Raw genomic sequence first — 16,943 nt, forward strand, 5'->3', positions numbered from 1 at the left:
CACTGGAGACATTGCCATCTGAGAAGCTCTTTTTATACTGAATAAAGTTGCCAATGGACCTAGTCAGTTGTAATTGGTCTTTCAGCTACTAATTACAGTGAAATTGCCTTTTTCAGCCTCCTATTGCTACAAGTAACCAACCTTTTTGGAGATTTGTAGACATAATGACAATTAAAATTAAGTAGTTTTTGCTTTAAAATGCTACATTTTCTCAGTTTCAACTTTCCATATGGCATCTTTGTTCTGTTTTGACTAAAAGATTGAAATTTGGCCCTTCAACATCATTGCATTCACTTTTTATTCACATTTTGTATAGTGTCCTAACTTTTTGGGAATCCAGTTGGTGGATAAAACCTTTTAATCTGCACTGGTAAGGTTTTAAACAATATTTTAACATTGTTAATGGTCAGTTAAAAATAAGCTGTACAACATCCACCCAAATCTAAATTGTGACGTATGTATAACAGCAAGCCATTCTCACAGGTGTTTCTCCCAATCTGGTTCAGCAATTCTAGTACTCTGGACAACATGTGCAGATTCTGCAGAACCTTTGAAGCATGATCGAGTCTCACCGCTTTAAAGCAGAATATTTCATGTGTCTTCTGGTGCCAATTTCATTTTGTTTAATTTTTTAAGTGTTTTAGATAGGCCACATAGATCCACATAATATTTATTCCATAACTAATGAAAAAACATTATAAATTTAGGAAAAGTAAAATCTCATTGATTGAAACACGAGTATAGATACCATGTACAGTTCTCGTTGGCCTCCCAATCAACTACCTAATGGCATTCAAAAGAAGTTCCACTAGTTTACAACGTTTTGGGCTCCAAAACTTTTAATGCAACTAAATACTGAACTGTACAATGCAATTTTTTTCTATTCTTATTTTTTCACTCCAATAATAATAATTGATGCATTCCCTTCTTCTGCTGCATTCCATCTCTTTTACTCCTCCCCCAGCCTCTTGGTCGCATGGGAGCCACAGTGTTAGGTATAGATCCAGTGGAAGAAAGTATTGGCACGGCACAGCTGCATTCATCGTATGACCCCAATCTTGCCGAGCGGGTCAGCTATCGGACATGCACCCTGGAGGAACTATCGGCAGATGTGGCAGAAGAAGAAGCGGGCCGGGGAGACGTCCTGTTCGACGCCATCGTAGCGTCCGAGGTTGTGGAACATCTGGCTGACCTGGAAACATTCATCTTCTGCTGCAACCATGTGCTGAAGGTGTGTGCTTGCTTCCAGCTGCTCCCTCAAGTCTGGTACATTTCTGTATCCCTGTGTGCACGTTCTTCTGAGGCGCATATGGTGACATTGACTAGGTAGCCTCAATGGGAATACATTTGCATATTTTTTAGGTTTTGTTGGAGCTGAAGAGAAAATCTGTCTGTATGACCTTCATTTCTGTTTTTCATTCATTCTTTCTGATTTTATTTATTAGCATTTATTAATTCCATTTAATGAACAATTGCCCACAAACATTATAGCATTGCTATGTGTACAGTTTTAAAGGCAGTTGTTTTTTGGGGGGGTGATAAATAAATTGTGTAAGGTCAGAACCTACTGTATTGACTATTACCACGAGAAAGACTCACTGAGAGATTCAAATATAAGGCCATTTCGGCATTTATTCAAAACAGCCTCATAAATAAACTTGTAGATTCCATGTATTACACTTTTCCCCTCATTAGTAAGACAATTCAGCACATTAGTATAATAAATTTTGGGCCAAGAGCTGAAACGGAATTTCGTTAATCACTGCATGATGACAAAGATTGTATTCTTTTCTATAGCTAGAGTTCTACTCAGTTTTTTTTTTTTTTTCTGCAGAATTTAAATTACGATATACTATTTCTGCTGTTCACGCTGGGCCAAAACTGCACTAGTTGTCATCTGTGTGCTTCTAGTACCCCTAGCATAGCATTTTATGAGATATCACTGAAATCTTAAGATGGATAATTAAATGTCCATTTAACTGTATTATTATTATTATTATACTATATTATTTGTATATGATAAGTCTTTTGAGTTCTTATTTGATATCAAGAGGGATATCAAAGCTGTTTTAAGTACTTTCCCCTTAATATCCTTATCTCAGCTTTGCCATCACACCAACTGGCCAAAACATGAACTAATATTGGAAAAAAATACGCTGAATTGTCTTACATGGGAAGAAAAAGAACATACTACATGGACCTGAGTCTGCATCAAGACAAAGGCAGCAAGGATTTTCAGTATAGACCCTATTCTAATAAAAACTGTCCATGTTGTCCCTGTGCAGCCAGGTGGCTCACTCTTCATCACCACAATTAATAAAACCAACCTGTCATATGCGCTGGCCATCGTGGCGGCCGAGCAGATTCTGAGTATTGTTCCCAGAGGGACACATGACTGGGAAAAGTTCATCAGCCCTGTAGAACTGGAGCGCCATCTGGAGTCGAGTAAGTCACTAAATAGAATATTGGTCTTTTTTCTGTGGCCAAAACATGTTAACAATACATGATTTCGCTTATATATTGGGGCGTATGAATCTAACTTCTTTAAGTTAATTTTAACATTTCTCAAAGGCAACTGAAGTAAATACTAAATTCAATTGCTATTAAATAATGATTTTATTCATTAACTCTTACAGTGGCGTAGATGATGATAGATGTCAAATCATGTGGCTCTTTTCATCCTGTGAATGTAAATGTTTCTCACTTGTATTCGTCGAATACATTTGAACGAGGAGGGTTGGCAGGGAATTACTTTAATACCTGTCAACCCTCCTCATTCAAATGCATTGGACGTCTATCCCCGTCATTGGCAGCCAGTGGATTAAGGGTTAAACTTAGCACATACTTTATGAAAGTGAGATACATTTCACAGCCCACAACAAGGCCTTATTTCAGCAGAAATGTTGAATCACGATATCAATGAAATAGGATACGAGGTATGATACACCAGCGTTTAATGCCATGGTTCAAAGGAATTCAAGAACAAATGAGAAACAAATTCTTTGAAATACATTAGTCTGGAAGAGGTAAAAAACAATTTTCAAGAATTTGGGGTTCTGGCCAATCAGCCATTCAAACCTTATCAGAGAAACCAACAGATGGAGAAAAAAAATTGAACAGTTGTGATAGATGAATTTTCCCAGAAGCAGTCATTCAGCCAAAATTACTGCACGAGTGATACAACGACTCATCGGGGAGATCAGAAAGGTGCCTAAAATGACATCAAGAGAAACTTAGGGTCCCACAACCCCCCCCCCCCCCCCCCCCCACACACACACACACACACACTTATGATGTATAGATTAACAGTGTTTTGCTGTCTTCCCCTTTCCTACTACTAACCAATAATTGTCGTATTTCATCTTCCATCAGATGGTTTCTCGGTGCAGTCGGTCCAAGGTATGATGTACAATCCCCTATCAGGAGCCTGGAGTTGGATCAACAGCACTGCCGTCAATTATGCCCTGCATGCTGTCAAACTGGCTGAAGAGTCCCAGCCAGGCCCTCAAACAGGCAAACCAGGCCACTTTGCAGGCTCACACAGCTGAACCACTGAACATGACGTGGAAACAATGGTGAAGAAATCTGAGCCAAACACTAGATTATTTGCACATCTCTGCAGCAGACAGTTATTCAAATTAGTTTTTCAGTAGCAGAGTTGAAGCCCCACATTGCATCCGTTCATTTCTCATGGTTCCTCTTAAATAATTCCAAACATATTTTGTGGGGGGAATTCTAACAATAAACAATTCTGTGTGAGTTTGGCGCCACAAGGCTCAAGTATTTTTAGCGCGATAGCAGGAAAAGGGGGCAGTCACATGCTCTGAGGGTGGAAAGCGTTTCACGTGTCTGTATTATGTAATAGGAATAAAGGCAATGGCATAAAGTAAGTCATGTTTGTCTGCAGAAAAGGCGAATATGTTTTCGATGACAACAAATTTATTTTGGGGGGATTGATGCATACAGCATGAAGAATGGTTCAGTGGTCACTTGCTGAATTTTTTTAATTCCCCCCGATAATAACTACAATTTTTTCAATGTATAGTGATTATGGTAGTTGACAGAATAACTACACAACTGTCTACACCAGGGGTCGCGTTAACCGAATATTTTCCGTCGTTGACCGGTTTTTTAAAACGGTGACGGAAAAAACTGAAGTCCGTCCGTCATTTTGACAGGTTGCAATTCACACCCCAGACCACAGGGTGGCATATTAATTAGCTATTGTCTCTCTTAATGCATGACGTCGTTGGCTATTCTGTCAGAATATTGTAGCGTCACCGTGGTCTGGCGGCAGCACCGTGATTGACACATCAACGCGAGGTTCTTATTGGTGCACCCGGTGTGCCAGCGCGTCATCCAATTGGTGGACTAGATTGTCGCCTGTGTATAGACAAGTTTCCGAGGTATTTCCGGTTTACTTCCTTATGTCTTCCTTCCCCTTCCGTTTCCGCCTGTTTACCGTTGAAGTCAGTGGCGGTGGACTCGAAGTTGGGAGGTCTTCATACAAGATCCCGGGAATGTTATTTTGATGTAGGCGGGTGGAGAACCAAGCCAAGGCCTCCATGCTTCGTACCATGTCGATTTCCAAACCATGGGTGCTCGTACTCGTCATACAGGTGGGAGGGAAGGAGATGGACAAAACTGACAGCTCCTGCAGTCATGCCCCCGCTGTTGTGGAAGGTAATGTGCTCTAAAAATACGAAACCTAAAATCTGGCGCATGAAACGACTTGTTGCCTTTGCTATTGATATTACGATGATGATTGTAATTACGAAGTTTAATCATTTTTACAACAACTAGCTTCTGCTACTGCTGCTAGCCGCCGGTTGCTAATCGTGTTTGAATGCACCGCATAAATCCAAGTATTACAAGTTTTTATTCGTTTGTTTACAGCTGGGAAATGCTGTTATAAAAGAGAAGACAACTTGACTTGTACGTTGATGGACATATATCGAACATATATAGTTTGCGTTCCACAATGATGATGACAGCTCGACTCCCGGGAGAGGCCGAGAGAGGCAGGAATTGTGACAGACGGTGGTTCGCCGAGATCGCCGTGATCCAACTACGAACTTGTGAACGGTAGCGTCTTTAAATATATGCTATTGGAGCTGGAATTACCGAGGACGGGAAAAAAGCACATCTAAATGCCGCCGAGGGCCTCCATGATGTCGCTATTTGTTCACGGGGCTCCGGAGCTCTGCGGTCTGATATCACATTCTCGTATGCTATTTTTGCAATACTTTTATAAATGTGATTTATTGACCTGTTTTGGAGTGCACCAATCGTTTTAAATAAAACAAGAAATTGTATCATGTCTAAATGTTTTATTGCGATCAATGCCTGCAATAAAAAAAAGAATGACATACTATTTGTGTTTACATCATATGTACATAACCTTGTAGCATTTCCTTGTAACAAAACAATCCATGTCAGCCCTTCTGCAGTCGGCAAATGTAATATAACTTGTAATTTCACCACATTTTGGTCACTAATGGCCGTAGTATCAATCCATTCCTCACGTTAACACAGGCTGACCGTTGTTAATAATTTTGTCCACGAATGATCAACGAAGTGACACGAACTGCCATCCAATCTCATCTACGTGTCATCTAGGTCGTGCTGAATCAATTTTTGAAGATTCCATGGGTTTCTCTGGCTTGATTTCGTAGTTTTATCGTCGTCAATACACTGCTAATACACTGCTACTCGACCGGACCGGAAGTGCGAAGCAGACATTTTCCAAGATGGCGGCGCCCGTATTTCGCTCAGGAAACTTGTCTATAGACCCCAATCACATGACGTCACAACTCCGCCCCCTGACTGGAGCAGCCATATTGTCCGTCAGCTCGTCGTGTTTACACATTAATGCTACGTACATGCCTCCTATTACGGCGTGTTTTTCTGCTCGTTAACATTAATAATCAAAATGGCGAAGGCGTGTGTGGCGGTTGGTTGCAGTAACAGAGAAGATAGACGGAGAGACTTGAAGTTCTACCGTATTCTGAGAGACCCGAAGAGGAGAGCGAGATGGACTGCTGTAATTCGACAAGAAATCTGGGCACCAAACGATCCACAGACTATGTAGTAGTCATTTTATATCTGGTAAGATGCATTTAATATATATTTAGAAGATTTTGGGCTGACAACCACAATTAAGATCATTGTGTGACGTTGGTGATTGGGGTCTATATAGTTGCCTCTTTTTCTTTGGGAGTGGAGTTGTTTTGTTGGTGTTGTTGGCGGTAAGCAGAGTAAAAAGAGGGAGAAAAATACAACTTCCGTGTCTAATTTTTTGCCGCCAAACAAGCGTTACAATATTAATTAAAAATGAATGAAAACTAAAAACTATTGAATATGTCATCATTATCATTTTAAAAATTTAAGTGACTGGTAAAAATAGATTATGACTGGATTTTTATGACCCTGTCAGTCAAAATGATGGACAACGAAAATGTCTAGCGCAACCTCTGGTCTACACAATTAAAAGACCAAACAACAACACAAAAAAAATATTTTTTTTGCTTTCCAGTAAGTGTTCCTGCACATATTGGGAATAAATGGGGATAACACTCTGTTTCATGCAAACATTTTGCAACGTTATAATGCATACATTATTTTTTATTTTTGGGAGGTATGCAATTAAAATAATAAATAAAAAGGGAAAATTAGAAACTTTTTTTTGTCATTGAGCATACTTGTAACTTAGCAGGAGAATGAATATTCATCCCCCAACAGTACATTTATGGATAAAATGACCTACCATAATTTTCAGACTATGAGCCGCTACTCTTTTCCCTCATTTTGAATCCTGCGGCTTACAGGTATTTGTTGATTTGTTTGGGTTAATTGGTAACACTTCATTTGACAGCGGCGTCTTAAGACTGCCATACAACCATCATAACTCTGACATTATCAAGGGCATTAATGAATTGTTATAGCAGATGTCATTAAGTGTCACCCGACAAATTATGTCGCTAACTCCATTTATGTCCAGCTCGGATCTTTTACATCCATTCAAAAGTAAGCAGCATAAGCATTCATTAATGCTCATGGCAGTGTCACATCATAATTATGATGGTTTTATGGCAGTCTTATGGCGCCACTGTCAAACAAAGTGTTTCCAAATTCCATAACTAGCAATTAATGAAACAATAGAACAGTAACTGAAGAAATAAGTAGCACAGAACATGAATTCTGATTGTAGCACTGCAAATGTATGCTAGGAGGCATGTTGGACGACAACAGTGTTGACAGCAAGTGGCAGTACAGGTTGACTTTCTCCCCCAAGAGAACAGTGATGGCTAAATGAAGCTTGTTGAAGCAATGAATGAAGCAATGAAGCTTTGCAGCCATTTGGTTCAGAGCTTCATGGTGCTTCATTTGGTTTTATGATGACGCTGTCAAATAAAGTGTTACCGGTTAATATCTTTTGGTATAAATATCCCATAATGCAGTGAGGACAGCTGCGGCTTGCGGCTTATCTATGAACAAATGCTTTTTTTAATGTCAAATTTGGTAGGTGCCGGCTTATAGTCAGGTGTGCCTTAGAGTGCGAAAATTACGGTAAGTCAAACAAAGTAAACCACAAGTAAAACTTACTGGCTTTCCGACTTTAAGAGTCCAGCCAACGTTACAAGAGAGATTTCCAAGGACTCAGGCTTAATCCTAACGCTATTTAAGAATGACTAACCTTAAATGACATAGCAATCAAAATGATTCCCATTATCAGGGGAAAAAAAGTCAATTTTAGGTCAGTACTTGTCATTATTATTATTATTATTATTATTATTATTATTGTTATTATCATTTAAGATAAGTAAATTGGTTTTTTGTTTAAAATTGTTGTCTTTATAGGTTTTTATTTTAAGGGATAAAAGGTGGATGGTTTACCAGAGTAAAGTTGTGTTTTTGCAAGATAAGAGTTGCAATTTGATGACAATGTAAAACTATTTTTGTTATTTATTAGAAAAACAAAATACTCATTCCTGTAAAATTGTTTTAAAAGATCCCTTTCTCTTTCAAATAGGACTTGTCATCAGTTAATGGGGCGAAAAAAAGTTTAGACACCTCATAATAGTTATATGAGGCTTCTTGCCATCTCATCCTCAGGCGCACCCTCCCCTGTTCGTGGTTGCTGCGCGCGCGCAAGCCGCGGGAGCGAGCAAGTTAGTTGCGGTACTCACACCACACGAAGGCAAAAGATCCTGCTGCTCTCCTAAAAGGCGATTTTGTTATTGAGCCGGACACGCCGCCACCTGTTGATGTTGGAAGGACCTTGACGAAATCTTCTTTGAGCAAGTGCTTGTTCGCAGCCATCTGTAGGCATGCTCGGCCAACATTGTCCAGCAACACGCGATGGTCGGTGGCTTCAACATGAATTACCTCCTGCACTTCCGAGGTTGTTCCAGAGTGAGTACAGTTGGACATATTATTCTATTGGCAGGCTGTCACTCGTTAAATGCGTCGGCTAGCAAAAGTTCAAATGTGTAATGAACGTTTCTGCCTGCGCTATGATTACATAACAAATTACAGGCGTCCGTTAAGCGATGTTCAAGCAAGTAAAAATGTTTAATAATAATGGATCTTTAATAATAGCCATTTGTTTAAATAGCGCGTATAATGTACACATTTTTACAGTAGACTACAGAAAATAAAAGTTAACCTTTGGGAATGATTACACTTTAATCATAACTCAACATCTTAATGAAAGCTGAATTTTTGAAGTACGGTTCCTCAAATATAGAATGTCTTGTCTTTTTATAATGAGTACAAAATAACAGCGCGGCTAGGACAAGCTGCCACTTTTTTACTACAATCATCAGAAAACTTAATCTGTACTTCTGGTTTGAATTAATTCGGTTGGGCCACTGGTCTCGCTGGAATAAAGTGGCTCGTCAGGGCGGGGTGTCCCCTCTACTCCAACACAATAGGCCGTCTATGTTAAGTAGGCGGTATTTGCTACACTCGAACCGGATCTTATCTATGGTTTGCCAAAATAAAAGTAATGCAATTCCAAATAATAGCCATTTATCCTTCTTTTCATCCATATATACACAGTACATCACTTATTCTGTTTAGGGTCATGAGAGCTGCAGCCCGTCTGAGCTGACTTCAGGGGAAAACCCAACAGTACTTTTACTGTTATTGCATTACATTCATATCTCGGGGGGGGGGGGGGGCTTGTAACTGTGCATGAGCAGATTTTTTCACGCATCTGCAGTCTACCTGGATATTTGTTGATTGTTTGCTTGAAAATTGATTGTGTAGTTTGTTTGCAAAAAGGCGACTAGTGACTTACAGTCAAGTCCCGGTGCGGGTCAAAGGGGCCATTTACTGGGAAAAGCTCGCTGACCATGTTGATGTGTCTTTGAGCAAGGCATTATAGTGTATATGACTGGTAGTGAGTTTTTTGTTTCCAATTGTTCTTAATGTGTCACTTTTTACCTGATAACGCTGAATTTAAAAAGTGCAAAAAGCTGTGTATCATCCAGCTTGATGTCAGTCTCAAATATATTATTGTGATTATCATCAACAAGTATTTGGGAAAGCCTAGGTTGGTATTAAAGTGTAACATGTACTCCGTTACATTTACCTGAGTAACTTTTTGAGAAAATATACTTCTAAGAGTAGTTTTAACAAGCCATATTTTTTACTTGAGTAGATTTGTGAAGAAAAACGCTACTCTTACTCCGCTACATTGGGCTACTCAGGAGTCGTCACATTTTTCCTCTTTATTCTTCATATCTCTCTCTCTCTCTCTCTCTCTCTCTCTCTCTCTCTCTCTCTCTCTCTCTCTCTCTCTCTCTCTCTCTCTCTCTCTCTCTCTCTCTCTCTCTCTCTCTCTCTCTCTCTCTCTATCTATCTATCTATATATCTCTCTATCTATATATCTCTATATCTCTATATCTATCTATCTCTATATCTATCTATATATATCTATATATATCTATATCTATATATATATAGGGCTGTCAAATGATTAAAATTTTTAATGGAGTTAATGACAGCTTAAAAATTAATTGTAATTAATCGCAAGTAATCGCAATTCAAACCATCTATAAAACATGCCATATTTTTCTGTAAATTATATATATATATATTCTGTAAAATAATTTGTTGGAATGGAAAGATAAGACACAAGATGGATATATACATTCAACATACGGTGCATAAGGACTGTAGTGGGCATTTCACTCTACTGTCATTTAAATCTGTCTATGCTGTCCTCACTCCGAAGCGTTTACTTTTTCCAAAGCTAGACAGCTAGTGAACGACGCCTTAATAATCAGACTTCTTCCTTTTTCATCCGATTTATTAATAAAATGGCCTCAAACCACTGTCCTCTTTAGACCGTTGTGAAACTACAAAAAAAAAGTACACAAGCATTGCATTAGCAACAACGTTAGCTTAGCATGCTATACAGGTTCACTAAACATAAACAAAAACCGTCTCATACAAAAAATATAACATTTCGCTTACTAACATAATATGTACATTCTTTACAACGACCATACTTACGGACAAATCTTGTCCAAGGATCATATAACCACAACATTACAACGTAGGCGTCAGCCCGAGACGTCATGCAGCCATATTGAACTGGCAAGAAAGCAATAAACCATGTCGCAAAGCAACCACAAGAGTTCGCTGTTAGCACAAAAAACCTTGCTGTAAAACTTACCAAAAGGCAGAATACTGTCTGTGCGGGACATGTGCGTTAATTGCGTCAAATATTTTAACGTGATTAATTAAAAAACATTAATTACCGCGCGTTAACGCGATAATTTTGACAGCCCTAATATGTATATATATATATATATATATATGTATATATATATATATATATATATAGATATAGATATATTATATATAGATATATTTGCCAGCGATTCCAAGAGTACCTCTAACAATTTCACCAATGAGACGTTGCAACAATGACCACATGACTCCATTATACCAGTCAGACACAAGCTTGCCGTTCTGTGATCACGCCAGCCTGTTCAATCACGTGGCGTCTTTAAAGCACCGTAAAAAAGGAAGTATTTGACATAGAACGCTGCCCTTAAATGACTCGAAAGCGTGGATTTTAACCTCTCTCCCAGTTTTTATTTGGCACTGATTGACCACGAAAAACTGGAGATATGATCCTTTTAATTTCATAATAGTAACTATAAAGGAACTATTCACTATTCAAACTAGGAACTATTTTCTTCACTAGAGGGCAATCACTCTTTTTGGACGAATAATGCTTCAATTCTGTCATTTTTTTTCTCTTGCCAGAATTCAATGATTTAAAAAATAAAAATAAAAAAAGGTAATTCTTAGGCTTAATGTGGTTTTGTAATGGGTTATTGTACAGTATCATTGTAACAACAGTTCGTATAAATAACTTATAACAGATTTGTAAGTAGTTACTCACAATGTTACTCATGACTTAAGTATTGTTTTCACCAAATACTTTTTTTACTTGTAGTTGAGTACATTTTTTGGATGACTACTTTTACTTGAGTAATATTATTTTGAAGTAATGCTATTCTTTCTTGAGTACAATTTTTGGCTTCTCTACCCATCTCTGTGGGAAAGCTATTTAATTTTAGTAGATTATGTATTTTTTTTCTACTAATAATATAATGTTAGTCGTAGGGAAGCACTGTTTTGGTCAATGCAAGGGAATAGAAACAAATATAATCACTGTGAGACAATGTTCTTCTTAGGCCAGCGATCGTACAACGACAATTGGTATTTATTTTGAAAAACGGGGTCCGGAAATGAAGCTGCTGCACCTCTACTAGGCTTGGTGATGCCAGACGTTTCAGAGGAAAGTGAACTCGGGGGGGTTGAGCATCATCATCTTCCTGGGGTGGGGGAATCGAGGTGTTTACTTCTTCTAGGTTGGTGGAACTACACTAACCCCCCAACGCCATCATGCCGTAGACCGGTGCGGCTCGTACATGAAGCCTAGCAGGGAGCGCGGCGCCGAGGAGGAAGAGGTCTGGTTGTGACCGACGGAGGGAGGATGTACTGGGCTGCTGGCTTCGCCTCTTCCCGGCCGTGCGTGGTGGATCTCGGGCGGAATCACAGCCTCCCCCTCGGGCTGTGTGTGTCCGAGCAGCCGCAGTCGTTGTATGGATATATCATCGCCTTCCCTTTGCAGGACTACGGCGGCATCATGACGGCTCTGGGCTCGGACTCCTGGTGGAAGAAGACCCTTTACATCACCGGGGGGGCCCTCCTGGCCGCCGCAGCCTACTTACTGCACGAGCTGCTTGCCATCAGGTATGCTCGCTCAGCCATCAGCGCACTCACTAAAGCTGAAAATACACAAAATGTCACCAACACAAGGCTTCACTGTCTGCTTCCTCTTTGGTAAGGGTTGCTCTCAACGATTGCTGACGAAAATATATATTTAAATAATATGGAAGTCACGCGTCCGCTCGTGTGCCAGTTCACGTGCCCACCCCGTCGGCACCTGAGCGTGACAGAAAGGAAACATTCCTCGGCCGACCTTTAATGAACCTCTGCTGCTCACATGCAGTGCTGTATTCAGTAGGCTACTGTATTTCCTCCGTTTGTGTAATGTGACATGATTAGTCCTTGGCATGCCAAATAGATTAATGGACTATAGTTCGTGTGCATGGCTGGGAATGGCGGATTATATGGGTCCAGGTGTTAATACATCCAGTCTAAAGAGTGGCTTTCTCACTTCCTCCATGACAATCTCATAACCTTGTATTTCGTGTACAAGCGCTGCCGCAGAATCACGTGCGACCCACTGAGGCTGCCGCCAGCCTACCAGAATCATCTGTTTGGGACATGTGATGTCATGTTGGTGGAATGCAGTTGTTGTTGTTTTTGTTGTTGTTGCTGTATTGTCCTGTGTGGGTTTGCATGATCAGACGTCGTGGATTACTCACTATAAATGCTACAATGTTTGCTGTCTTTATGAGTGCTCAAGGAACAGTTTCAGCACCACAGGGCAATGGACAGAGACACAACTGCAGCACGCTCTATACTGAGATGTGAATTTATGTTCACTTTTAACTAACCAATGACCAAGCCTAGAAAAATTGGATTTTTAGTCTGTCGATTTCTGCCAATATTACTGACTAAGGCTCATTGTTGAATTTCTCCTTGAGGCATTATAACTTTTACAGTTGTGCCTTGACGTAGGATTGACTCGGACTTTTCCAGATATGAGGCATTAGAGGTTAGATGTTGAGCCCAAACCCAGGCCCAAAATGTCAATTATTTACGTACGGGTCAGGTCGGGCCGGACTTCTCTCTCGCTAACTTTTTAAAAAATAAACATATACTTATGAATGTACACTAAAACGACATATATGTTAAACTAAGTAGTACCTGTTATAGTACTTGCCCCGCCCTCTTTTTAATCTTCTTCTCTCGCCCTGGTGCTCTCCGTGAGTCCGCATCCTGGTATTTCCTTTTCGATATGGAGCAGCAAGAAGTGACAAACAAACTAAAGACGGGGGAATTGAAAAGGCAAAAATGCACCGGTAGGAGAGCATGGAAAGGCTTCAAATTGATTTTTGAAGATGCTATACAGAAACCTGTGTTGGCTTCGCTGAATGTAAACGAATGTGGCTCTCATACGAGAAAAATATTGAACAAACGTTTTCAGCGTTATTTCTTTGTGTAAATGCATTTATAATGATTTTAAAAATATGTAGACTATTTCATTATTGAGAAAACTTGCATTTTATTCCTGCCAACTCGAAGTGATTAAAATAAAGGTCAAATCCGCTATCTGCCTAAAAGAACAGACACACAAAGATAAAGATATAAATGTTTATTCAATATTACTTTTACAGTGTAGTTTAAATGGGAGAATTTGTTACAAAAGGCAGGGTTTAATTTGTTATCAATATGCACTGGCATCGTCACAAATGTGATCACACAAAGCGCAACCACGCATCGCATCCCCGCATTTCCGCCTTCTGCTGAGTCTTCACAAATAAAACATAAATTTTCGTTGGGAGGGGGCCGTAGGGGGGTTCAGGCTCAGGCCTACAAATAAAACATTACATTTCGGGTTTTTTTCTGGCTCGCTGTTACAAATAAAATGCAAAATTTCAGTTTTTGGAGTGGGGCTTGGGCCTGCAAATCAAGTTAATTGATCAGGCCGGGTCGGCCTGGGTTTTTTAGGCCTGATGTAACCTCTATGAGGTATCATTCGGATGATTTTTACTTGTGTGCAACAAATTGACATAAGGCTACTTTATTGCGGAAGAGAAAGTAAACTTGGTTCAAGTTTACTGTCAACCCAAACAAACATAGATAATTACACTTTGTGTATTTCAAACCATGCCAAACCATTTTGATTGTCTGCTTGCTCAATGCTAACACAACTGCAAAAAGGTAACAATTAGCACTGATGTCTCAGTTTTATACCCCCCAAAAAAAAAGAACTGGGAAAAACCCTTAGTGATGTTACCTATAGTGTTCGCTGGCTCCTATTTGAGCCTTGCTTTTTACTTGGCATGACAGCAGCCATGTTTTCCTCTTGCCGTTCGTGAAGCCCAAATATGGGGTATTTGGGCGGCACTTGTTCTCTTCTGTCAGTATGGGCGGTAAACTGAGTGCAACGGCTGTACAAGGATTCTGAGAGGTTCTGAAAATGCAAGTGACCCCCAGCCCTAATTTTTTTTTTTAGAGGTAGAGTATGACTTAAAGATTGTGGTGCAAAAATACACCTCCTTGCACAGTTCTCATTGAGTATTTCTGTCACCATACAGTGAAAATTCAACATTTTTACTAGGCTTTAACCAGGTATAATTTAATCGTGAAACGGGTGGTTTAGAATGGATTGTCAATATAAACTGCTACCTGTTGAAAGCAGAGGCGCATGACACAGTGCCAATGTCCTGTAGTTCAAGGGTTTTGAAACACTTCTGGGACTTCATTTTAAAATACAGTTGGTTGGGCCTTGGTTGTAACCATTTATGCCACCGATAGTTGAACACAAACGGTGCATTAACGTGTAGCCACACAATATAACAGTATTCAGGAATGTACAGTGCCTTGCAAAAGTATTTGGCCCCCTTGAATCTTGCAACCTTTCGCCACATTTCAGGCTTCAAACATAAAGATATGAAATTTAATTTTTTTTGTCAAGAATCAACAACAAGTGGGACACAATCGTGAAGTGGAACAACATTTATTGGATAATTTAAACTTTTTTAACAAATAAAAAACTGAAAAGTGGGGCGTGCAATATTATTCGGCCCCTTTACTTTCAGTGCAGCAAACTCACTCCAGAAGTTCAGTGAGGATCTCTGAATGATCCAATGTTGTCCTAGATGACCGATGATGATAAATAGAATCCACCTGTGTGTAATCAAGTCTCCGTATAAATGCACCTGCTCTGTGATAGTCTCAGGGTTCTGTTTAAAGTGCAGAGAGCATTATGAAAACCAAGGAACACACCAGGCAGGTCCGAGATACTGTTTTGGAGAAGTTTAAAGCCGGATTTGGATACAAAAAGATTTCCCAAGCTTTAAACATCTCAAAGAGCACTGTGCAAGCCATCATATTGAAATGGAAGGAGCATCAGACCACTGCAAATCTACCAAGACCCGGCCGTCCTTCCAAACTTTCTTCTCAAACAAGGAAAAAACTGATCAGAGATGCAGCCAAGAGGCCCATGATCACTCTGGATGAACTGCAGAGATCTACAGCTGAGGTGGGAGAGTCTGTCCATAGGACAACAATTAGTCGTACACTGCACAAATCTGGCCTTTATGGAAGAGTGGCAAAAAGAAAGCCATTTCTCAAAGATATCCATAAAAAGTCTCGTTTAAAGTTTGCCACAAGCCACCTGGGAGACACACCAAACATGTGGAAGAAGGTGCTCTACTCAGATGAAACCAAAATTGAAGTTTTTGGCCACAATGCAAAACGATATGTTTGGCGTAAAAGCAACACAGCTCATCACCCTGAACACACCATCCCCACTGTCAAACATGGTGGTGGCAGCATCATGGTTTGGGCCTGCTTTTCTTCAGCAGGGACAGGGAAGATGGTTAAAATTGACGGGAAGATGGATGCAGCAAAATACAGGAACATTCTGGAAGAAAACCTGTTGGTATCTGCACAAGACCTGAGACTGGGACGGAGATTTATCTTCCAACAGGACAATGATCCAAAACATAAAGCCAAATCTACAATGGAATGGTTAAAAAATAAACGTATCCAGGTGTTAGAATGGCCAAGTCAAAGTCCAGACCTGAATCCAATCGAGAATCTGTGGAAAGAGCTGAAGACTGCTGTTCACAAACACTCTCCATCCAACCTCACTGAGCTCGAGCTGTTTTGCAAGGAAGAATGGGCAAGAATGTCAGTCTCTCGATGTGCAAAACTGATAGAAACATACCCCAAGCGACTTGCAGCTGTAATTGGAGCAAAAGGTGGCGCTACAAAGTATTAACGCAAGGGGGCCGAATAATATTGCACGCCCCACTTTTCAGTTTTTTATTTGTTAAAAAAGTTTAAATTATCCAATAAATCTTGTTCCACTTCACGATCGTGTCCTACTTGTTGTTGATTCTTGACAAAAAATTAAAATTTTATATCTTTATGTTTGAAGCCTGAAATGTGGCAAAAGGTTGCAAGGTTCAAGGGGGCCGAATACTTTTGCAAGGCACTGTATAATCATAGACTTCATAATATTTTGACGGGGCCAAGGGCGGGGGGGCGATTAATAGGGGGCCTATCTCCATCAAAGCTGACGAAGTGGAAACACCGACAAAGAACTTTTTATGTTTAAAATTCTCGTGAATCAATGCGTATTTCCCCAAATTCTTTATAGATATCGATGTAAAACAGTCTCGATTCTTTGTTAAAAGAGCAAAGAACCAGACAGTAAGCATTTATTTTACGTAAATATGTTGAATGTGCTGCTAGTCTTTAAGCCACTGTGG

General features: G+C 39.8%; 2 protein-coding genes across 4 annotated transcripts in view; both read left to right on the top strand.

Moving 5' to 3' along the window:
• The window catches only part of coq3 (coenzyme Q3 methyltransferase), a 19,131-nt gene extending 12,547 nt beyond the window's left edge, over positions 1-6,584 (top strand). Inside the window, exons 4-7 of one of the 2 annotated variants that reach the window (XR_009063001.1) lie at positions 965-1,231; positions 2,286-2,445; positions 3,373-4,683; positions 4,897-6,584. Coding sequence is in view for 1 of the 2 variants with exons in the window: in XM_057834324.1 (XP_057690307.1) it covers positions 965-1,231; positions 2,286-2,445; positions 3,373-3,548 (603 nt within the window). In the remaining variant the exon portion in view is untranslated. Of the gene's footprint in view, positions 1-964; positions 1,232-2,285; positions 2,446-3,372 lie in introns of both variants that reach the window. The other variant, XM_057834324.1, reaches the window with a different exon arrangement.
• Positions 6,585-8,102: 1,518 nt separating this feature from the next.
• Positions 8,103-16,943, top strand: part of faxcb (failed axon connections homolog, metaxin like GST domain containing b) — a 28,678-nt gene continuing 19,837 nt past the window's right edge. Inside the window, exons 1-2 of one of the 2 annotated variants that reach the window (XM_057835217.1) lie at positions 8,103-8,415; positions 12,161-12,282. In XM_057835217.1, the coding sequence (XP_057691200.1) occupies positions 8,362-8,415; positions 12,161-12,282 (176 nt within the window). In that variant the 5' untranslated portion in view covers positions 8,103-8,361. Of the gene's footprint in view, positions 8,416-11,492; positions 12,283-16,943 lie in introns of those variants that run through there. The other variant, XM_057835216.1, reaches the window with a different exon arrangement.

The sequence above is a fragment of the Corythoichthys intestinalis genome, chromosome 4 (assembly GCF_030265065.1).
Source record: "Corythoichthys intestinalis isolate RoL2023-P3 chromosome 4, ASM3026506v1, whole genome shotgun sequence".
Classification (NCBI taxonomy): Eukaryota; Metazoa; Chordata; class Actinopteri; order Syngnathiformes; family Syngnathidae; genus Corythoichthys; species Corythoichthys intestinalis.